This window comes from Capsicum annuum, chromosome 7, assembly GCF_002878395.1.
Source record: "Capsicum annuum cultivar UCD-10X-F1 chromosome 7, UCD10Xv1.1, whole genome shotgun sequence".
NCBI lineage: Eukaryota > Viridiplantae > Streptophyta > Magnoliopsida > Solanales > Solanaceae > Capsicum > Capsicum annuum.
The window spans coordinates 2410917-2419774 of record NC_061117.1 but is presented as its reverse complement, the minus strand read 5'-3'; the positions used below and the strand labels follow the sequence as shown (position 1 = coordinate 2419774).

Below are 8858 nucleotides of genomic sequence, written 5' to 3'. Positions count from 1 at the left end.
CGCTATGTAGGGCCTATTCGGGAGAAGCGCTCCCTACCAAGAATTTTTTTATATCCACGATTCAAATCCAAGACCTCTGATTGGTTGTCATTTTTCTTTTTTCTTTTTTTTTTGATAAATTATGACTTCTCACTCTCCTAGTGGAGCGTGTATTGCACATGCCATGACATGTCAGCGTCTGTCGATGTATTTTGCCTTTGCAATATTTTGAGCTTTGTACATAACTCTTATTTTGTTAAGGGATAATATCCACGAAAATACCTGAACTTTGACCGGATTTTCAGTTGAGCATACTGAACTTTGCGAGGGTTCTATTACCCCTAGACTTTTTTTTCCATATTTTAATGTCGTATATCTGCCCACTTGGACACGTATAAATATGAGATGGCGCGTGTATTACATGCGCTAGTGTCGAATCTGGGTATAGAGTTTCGGGGGAATTAAATCCACTTTAAAAAGTCTAGGGTGGTAATAGGACCCCTGCAAAGTTCAGTATGCTCAACTGAAAATTCGATCAGAGTTGAGTATTATCCCTTTTGTTAATGAAAGTTTAGTTATCAAATAAATGAATAAATAAAACTCACAGGATACTTGGGTATATATTCCTTCCTCCACCCTAATTTTATAAAAAAAAAACACTTTGTAAAGTAAATATCCCATGTACTTTTCCACCAACAAAGCCAAAACAAAAAGAAAGAAAGATAGGGGTAATATCTATGTATAAAAAAAATAAATGATTTAAATAAAATATTTTAGTTACAACTCGGGCATTCGTTTAGTGGTAAGAGCAGATCACGTAATATATAGGTTAAACGCAAGTCATGAGTTCAAACCTTGCAGCAAACATCATTAGCTAGAGCATAAAATAAAGTAGTACGATATCGATGAAAATAGTGTTATCTCGATACACGTACACCTTCTTGCGATCAAGCTACCTGCACTTGTCTAGTCCAGTTTCTTTCCTAAGAGACGATAATATAAATAGAAAACATGCCTAGTTTGATTTCTTTCCCCAAGAGACGATAATGTAAATAGAAAACATCTCCTGGAAAAGCCTCGTGATTTAATAGCCGAAAACCTGATATTATATTAAATGGAGAAAGATAGAAGAGCAGATCCATTATTCATCGAGTTTCGAACCATAAACCATCAAAAATATAGAAAAAAGAGAAAATTCTCTATTACCGCCTTGAACTATACGAGAAAAGGCTGAGACACACCCGACCTTTAGGAGGGTCCTATCACCCCTGGACTAATTAAAACCGTATTTGTGACAACCTTAGTGCTTACGTGGCACAACACACTGAAGGGTCCACGTAGGCACTAAGATTGTCAAAAATACAATTTTAATTAGTACAAGGGGGATAATAGGACCGTCCTAAAATTCGAGTGTGTCTCAATCTTTTCGCGTATAATTCAAGGTGATAATAGAGCATTTAAAAGACCATCTCAATTACAAGTAAAATAGCATTACAAAAGCAAGCAACATAAAGAAAATTACAAGTTATATAGTGCAAAAAGATTAATTACTCATAAAGATTAATACTTTTGATTAACAAGAATAATTTACATTGTAGTATTTTTGTACTTATCAAACATAGCAAACTCCTATTTTCATACCATCTTTAAAAACCCAACAAACTAAAAATAACTTTCTTTTAAAAATTTTGAAAAGAATTAAACATCTATTTTTGTTCTATATATATATATATTTTTTTTTCATTTTGGATATTTTGCTATTATCTTGGCCCTGAAAGCTCCATGGCATGTGTATCATAGTCATCATCCATCATACCATACATGGTCAAATGATCATGATCATGATCATTGTCATCATAATCAAAAGGGACCATAGAATGTTTAGTATGAGTTGTTTTACTTATGTTGTTAGTTGTGTTTGAGCCATTGTCATAGTTGTGTGATGCAGCCCATTTTTCGGCTAAGCCGTCACCTTCGAGCATCCGAACCACCTCGGACATCTTGGGACGATGAGCCGGTAGGTATTGAGTGCAGAGTATGGCTACTTGTAGCATCTCCCCTACGTCGATCCTGTCGTAGTTGCTTCCAAGCTCTCTGTCGATGAGCGCTTCAACGTTCTTCTCCTGCTGCATTTTCTTAACCTGCATTTTAGTCACTATTGTCAACAACAACAACGACATACTCGGTGTATTCCCTTCCCACCTAGTCGGGTCTTGGGAGGGTGAAATGTACGCAATCCATACCACCACCTCTCGAAGAAGTAGAGAGGCTGTTTCCGATGGACTAAGTTGCTCGAACTCTCAAAAAATGTGGCTGCACCCGTGTCAGATCCTTCAAAAATGCACTACTTTTGAAGGATCCGACACGTACCAAATGACATTTTTGAAGAGTCCGAGCAACATAGTCGATAGTCCCCCGGCTTAGGACAAAAAAATAGTAAAAAAAAATGTCGTAATAAAATATGAAACAAGACGAAATAACAGAAATAGGACACCCATAAAATAGAGAGGTTGTTTCCGATAGACTAAATTGCTCAGACTCTCCAAAAATGTGGCCGCACCCGTATTGGATCCTTCAAAAAATGCCCTACTTTTGAAGGATCCGACACGCACCTGTAGACATTTTTGAAGAGTCCGAACAACATAGGTAAAATGTACGTAATCCATACCACCACTTCCGAAAAAGTAGAGAGGTCGTTTCCGATGGACCCCCGGCTATCGGCTATGTTGCTCGGACTCTCCAAAAATGTGGTCGACACGTACCAAATGACATTTTTGAAGAGTCCGAGCAACATAGCCGATAGACCCCCGGCTCAGGACAAAAGGTAGTAAAAAAAAAGTCGTAATAAAACATGAAACAAGACGAAACAACAGAAATAAGGCACGGACGAAGCCAGCCACTATTGTCATTAAGCATATTTCATGAGTTCAATATCTGTTGGATTAAGAAACATACCCATTCAAGTACTGCTCCTTTCTGGTTTACTGTTTTTCCCAATTCGAGAGCTCTCATCCCGGTTATAAGCTCTAACAAGAGGATACCAAATCCAAACACATCCGTTTTCTCGGATGATTGACCGGTGGAAAGGTACTCAGGCGCAATGTGGCCGACTGTTCCACGAACAGCTGTGGTAACATGAGAGTCAGCGTGATCGAGGAGCTTTGCAAGGCCGAAATCCCCGACAACAGCTTCACAATAGTCATCTAATAAGACGTTTGCCGCCTTCACATCTCTGTGGATTATCTTCGGATCACATTGCTCGTGGAGATAAAGTAGACCTCTTGCAGCTCCAATTGCAATCCTCTTCCTAGTATTCCAATCTAGTGCCGGTTTTCCTGTCGTTGGAAAAAGAGATTACGAATGTGTATCGTCGTTCTTTTTTCAAGTCCTAGATCGTAAGATTGAATTCGAAAACTCCTTTTGTATACAGCGATCATAAAACGGTAACAAGGTGTTTACCTCTAAGTCTTGAAGCCACACTGCCATTAGACATGTAAGGATACACGAGAAGTCTTTCGTTCGGGGTAGCGCAGTAACCAATTAACCTGAGAAGATTTCTATGTACTGCCAAGCTAATTAGCTCCAATTCCGTCCGAAACTGTGATTCTCCAGCAGTTCCACTAATATCTTTCAATCGTTTCACCGCGACCAACGAGCCATCCCCCAACTTTCCACGGTAAACATTGCCAAATCCTCCGGCACCAAGAATGTTCTTGGAGCTGAAATTGTTCGTCGCACGTTGAAGTTCTTTAAATGTGAAGCTTCTGAGATTTCCTAGTCTAACTAGATCCTCTTCTTGCATATCTGGAACAAAAATACGAAAACTAAGTATCTTTGAACCGCCATCAAATAGACAAAATGTCGTCGGAGTTATTACTAATAGCGACTCACCATTAATGTTCAGAATAGACTGTTTCCGGTTTTGGTTCCTCTTCCAAAATATGAAACCGAATCCTAAGACGAAAAGAGAGATGAAGCTGATACTAAGTCCCATTGCAATGGCTAGTCTTTTCGAGCTGCGCTTACCTGGTTACAACCGAAAGAAGGCTAAGAGAATTAGATCGTCTTTATGTCCAAAACATCCTTGAATCGTGAGAAATTTGTATAAACATTACCAGTGGAATCAATGTCGAAAGAAAGGGGCATCGGATTCACCGATCCAAAGCAAGTCTCAGCGGAGTGATTTCCACATATCAAAGGGTTACCCACGACACTACGGAAACATGAAGGAAAGAAAAATCACAATTAGAACGTAAACTATACGATCATATCTAGAAAAACAATAACAAAATCAGAAGTATAATGTAACACGAGAAGAGTTAGGTAGAGAATCCATACTTGAAAGTTCTGGTAGGAAATTTCAGAATAGGTCCACTCAGATTATTGAACGACAAGTCCCTGAAAGAATATGAGGTTAAAAAAATCAGAACACACTATTCGACGACGAAACAACAGCAACAACAATTCAGTCCGAAACAAGTTTGAGTCGGCAATATGATTCCTCACTTCCGTTGAAGTTCACTACATATATCATCGCCGTACTAAATAGTAAAATAAAAGTGAAAGTAGTTAAATTATAATCATCATACTAACAGAACAAACTATTCATTTCTTTTAGACAAGTTGGACTCGGCGATATGAATCCTCACATTCAAGTTCATTGCATATCATCGTCATACTAAATAAAATAAAAGTGAAACATAAGTTAAAATATAATAATAACAATATTAAACCCTAAATAGAACACCCTTCATTTCCTTTAAACAAAAGCCGAACACACTAGTCGACAACAACAACGCCTCAATCCAAACAAGTTGGAGTCGGCAATATGAATCGTCACTTTCATTTAAGTTCGTCGCATATCATCATCATACTAAATAAAATAAAAGCTAAAAAAAACAAAAGTTAAAATGTAATAATAATACCCCTAAACAGGACAAACTATTCATTTCCTTTAAACAAGAAAAACTTTAACAAAAAGCTGATTCAAGAAAGTGATTAGATAATTACAGTGAAGATTGTGTGTCTCCATTCTCAGCACATTCAGACAAAAGGAAAAAAAAAAGGGGCAGCCCAGTGTGCTAAAGCTACCGTTATGCGCGGTGATCGGGGAAGGGCCCCACCACAAGGGTGTATCGTACGCAGCCTTACCTTGCATTTTTGCCAGAGACTGTTTCCAAGGCTTGAACCCGTGACCTCCTAGTCACATGGCAGCAACTTTACCAGTTACTCCAAGGCTCCCCTCCAACATTCAGACAAAAGAATAAAACAAAAGTGATAGATTTAAGGAAGTAATAATAATACTCACAAGAAAGCAAGGTGAGGGACCCTTGCTAAAGAAATAGGAATAGCACCAGACAAGCTGTTGTTGTTCAACCTCCTACTCCATTACAAGACAAACCCCACGTCAAGACATCCCAAAAAAAAAAAAAACATAGTGTCATACAGACAGAACATAAACATGGTCAACATGAAAAAGCAACAATTAAAGGAAATAGGGTACTCAAAAAACAAGATGTAACGGTAAAAAGCACATCTAACGTATCACGTTTAGCGAGTTCGCTACCTGATAGGTGTCCACCACTTTTCCTAGCTGAACTTAAAAAAAAAAAAAAAAAAGGCAGCCCGGTGCACTAAAGCTCCCGCTATGCGCAGGGTCTGAGGAAGGGCCCCACCGCAAGGGTGTATTGTATACAACCTTAACTTGCATTTCTACCATAGGTAGTTTTCGAGGCTTGAACCCATGACCTCCTGGTCATATGGCAGCAACTTTACCAGCAACTTTCCTACCTGAACTATCACTGACTATTTATCAAAACACACCTCAACTGTCGGTTGTTCTTTCTCCTACCCGAACGATAGCGATATTTCAGGTAGAAAAAGGCTGAAACGGATAGTTGAGGTGTATTTTCATAATAATTGGTGATGGTTCCGTTAGCAAACTCGCAAAAACGTGATACTTTAGATGTGTTTTTGACCATTAACTCTAAAAATAGAAAATAAAAACAAAAAAGAATCTTGATAATCACACAAAATAATAAAAATTATATAACATAAACAATGGTCAACATTAGAAAGCAACAATTAAAGGAAAAAGGGTGCTAAAAAAAAAAAAGATGTAAGGGTAAAGAGCACATCTAAAGTATCACGTTTTGCGAGTTCTCTACCTGAACTATCAGGTGTTCACCGTTTTTCCTACTGAACTATCACCAGCTATTTATCAAAACACATCTCAACTATCGGTTGTTCCTTCTCCTACCCGAACGATGGTGATATTTCAGGTAGGAAAAGGCAATAACGGGTAGTTGAGATGTATTTCCGTTAGCAAACTTGCAAAAAACGTGATACTTTAGATGTGTTTTTGACCATTAACTCTAAAAATGGAAAACAAAAACAAACAAGAATCTTGATAATCACACAAAATAATTTTAAAGAAAAATCTAACTTTAACACTTACAGATATTGAAGACTGCTCAACTGACCCAAAAATTCGGGTACATGACCAGAGAAATGGTTATTCGACAGATCCAACGTTTCAAGATTGGGAAGCTTTCCTAGCTCTCTTGGAATATGCCCAGAAATGTTGTTGTTTTGCAATAAACTGTATAAAATTAAAAAAGCAAAAATTTCAATAGATAACAAATTTAACCATATGGGGTCACTAGTATATGAGTTAAAATACAAAAAAAAAATAAAAAATTGTATCTTACACTTGTTTAAGGTTTGTTAGATTTGATATCATCCCAGACAAAACCCCAGATAAACCTTGACTCGGAGCTCCTCTACACAGAAAAAAATTTAATAAAACAGTGAAATTTTCAATCTTTGACAAACAATATTATCATATAGTACAAAAAAAAAAAAGGGCAGCTCAGTGGACTAAAACTCCCGCTATGAATAGGGTCCGGAAAAAGACCAGACTGCAAGAGTCTATTGTACGCAGTCTTACCTTACATTTCTACAAGAACCTGTTTACACAGCTCAAACCCGTGACTACCTCATCACGGGACAGAAACATAGTGGGGTCCATTGAAGGGCTGGACCACAGAGGTCTGTTGTACACAACCTTACCTTACAGTTTTATATTTCTGCAAGAGTTTGTTTCCACGGCTCGAACTCAAGACTACCTCAGTCACATGACAGCAACATAGTGGGGTCCATTGAAGGGCCGGACCACAGAGGTCTATTGTAAACAGCAGTACCTTACATTTGCAAGAGGCTATTTTCACGGATCGAAAACTCATGACCACCTCGTCACATGACAGCAACATAGTCGGATCCATTGAAGGGATGGACCATAGAGGCCAATTGTACACAACCTTACCTTACATTTCTGCAAGAGGCTATTTCCACGGCTCGAAAACTCATGACCACCTCGTCACATGACAGCAACATACTGGGGTCCATTGATGGTCCAGACCATGGAAGTCTATCATACACACCCTTACCTTACATTTCTGCAAGAGGCCTATTTCCACAGCTCGAAAATTCATGACCACCACATCACACGACAGCAACATAGTGGGGTCCATTGAAGGGCCAGACCACAGATGTGTACTTTATGCAGTCTTACCTTACATTTTTGCAAGAGGTTATTTCCACGGCTCAAAAACTCATGACCACCACATAGTGGGGTCCATTGAAGGGTTGAACCACATAGGTCTATTGAGGCTATTTCCACAACTCGAAAACTTATGACCACCTCATCACACGACAGCAACATACTGCGGTCCATTGAAGGGCCGGACCACCAAAAAGGTCTATTATACGCAGTATTACCTTACATTTCTGCGAGAGGCAATTTCCACTACACGAAAAACTCATAACCACCTCGTCACATGACAATAACTTTACCCGTTACTTCAATTACTCCCCTTCAACACCCAAAAATTACAACAACAAAAATAATATACTACTAATACTTACAGTGCAGTAACAAGATTTTCAGAAGAACAAGTAATCATAGCCCAACTACAAGGATCAACAGAATCTTCATCCCAATTACTTAAAGCTCCTTTTGGATCATCCAAACTTCTCCTTATACCTATCAAAGCTTCCACTACACATCATACAACAACAACAACAACAAAAATTAATCTTTAAAAAAACAAAAATGCATAAAAAAAAGTATCTTTTTTTTTTTTCTTTTTTATATTTACCTTCAGGATTCCTAGCTTCATATGACAAACAAAAAGTAGGACAAAACAGAAACAAAGACAGAAAAACCAAGAAAATGCAAGCCATTGATGACAACAACAAAAAAACAAAAAAACAAGAAACACAAATGGAATGATCCAACAAATAAATTAAGCAAACCCCATGAACATATTAACCATTTTACTTCACCAAAAAAAATAAAAATGGCATCTTTTTTCACTCAAGAAAAAGCTAAAAAAATGTGTATGAAAAACCAAGAATATGAAAACCATTGAAGATAATGATCCAAGAAAGTGAACACAACATATATATTAAGCAAACCCATGAATTTATTTAACATAAAAAGACTAAAAATGCTTTTCTTTTTTCAGTCAAAAACTAAAAAAAAATACTAATAATAATAAAGTGAAGAACATGAGGAAAAGGAGCAGGTTCTTTATCAGTCTGTCTATTTTTTTGTTGGTATTTGTACCAACTCTCTTTTTCTCCTTTTGCTTTATCTGTGTTTCTTTTGCTTTTTTTCTACATAAAATACGTAAACACGCTCTTTAACTTGAACCCAACTGATATTTATGTCCAACAAAATTGTAAACGATTTAAAAAGACAATTTAGTGCACTAAAATTCACGCTATACCTAGGATCCGAGAAAAGATTAGACCATAAAAGTATATTGTGCATACTCTTATTTTACATTTCTATCATAAGTTTTTTCTAAAGCTTG

At 37.4% G+C, this 8858-nt stretch overlaps 1 protein-coding gene across 1 annotated transcript; it reads right to left on the bottom strand.

The window, feature by feature from the left end:
• Window positions 1-1526: 1526 nt before the first annotated feature.
• On the bottom strand, window positions 1527-8638 carry LOC107854251 (probable LRR receptor-like serine/threonine-protein kinase At4g30520). The gene is made up of 11 exons (XM_016699258.2): window positions 8139-8638; window positions 7906-8038; window positions 6690-6761; window positions 6437-6580; window positions 5288-5359; window positions 4318-4377; window positions 4095-4192; window positions 3871-4005; window positions 3439-3783; window positions 2935-3314; window positions 1527-2120 (listed from the first exon to the last, which is right to left on the bottom strand). Exons 1-11 carry the CDS (start codon window positions 8221-8223, stop codon window positions 1740-1742), a joined length of 1905 nt encoding a protein of 634 aa, XP_016554744.1. The 5' UTR covers window positions 8224-8638; the 3' UTR covers window positions 1527-1739.
• Window positions 8639-8858: the final 220 nt, after the last annotated feature.

What these genes read in the sequence shown, in the direction of transcription:
- LOC107854251 (XM_016699258.2), bottom strand. Translation starts at nt 8,223, where the DNA reads ATGGCTTGCATTTTCTTGGTTTTTCTGTCTTTGTTTCTGTTTTGTCCT. An exon ending in TTGAGCAGTCTTCAATATCT is followed by an intron (nt 5,360 to 6,436) that starts GTAAGTGTTAAA and finishes GTAATGGAGTAG; the next exon opens with GAGGTTGAACAACAACAGCT. An exon ending in GTCCCTCACCTTGCTTTCTT is followed by an intron (nt 4,378 to 5,287) that starts GTGAGTATTATT and finishes ATATTCTTTCAG; the next exon opens with GGACTTGTCGTTCAATAATC.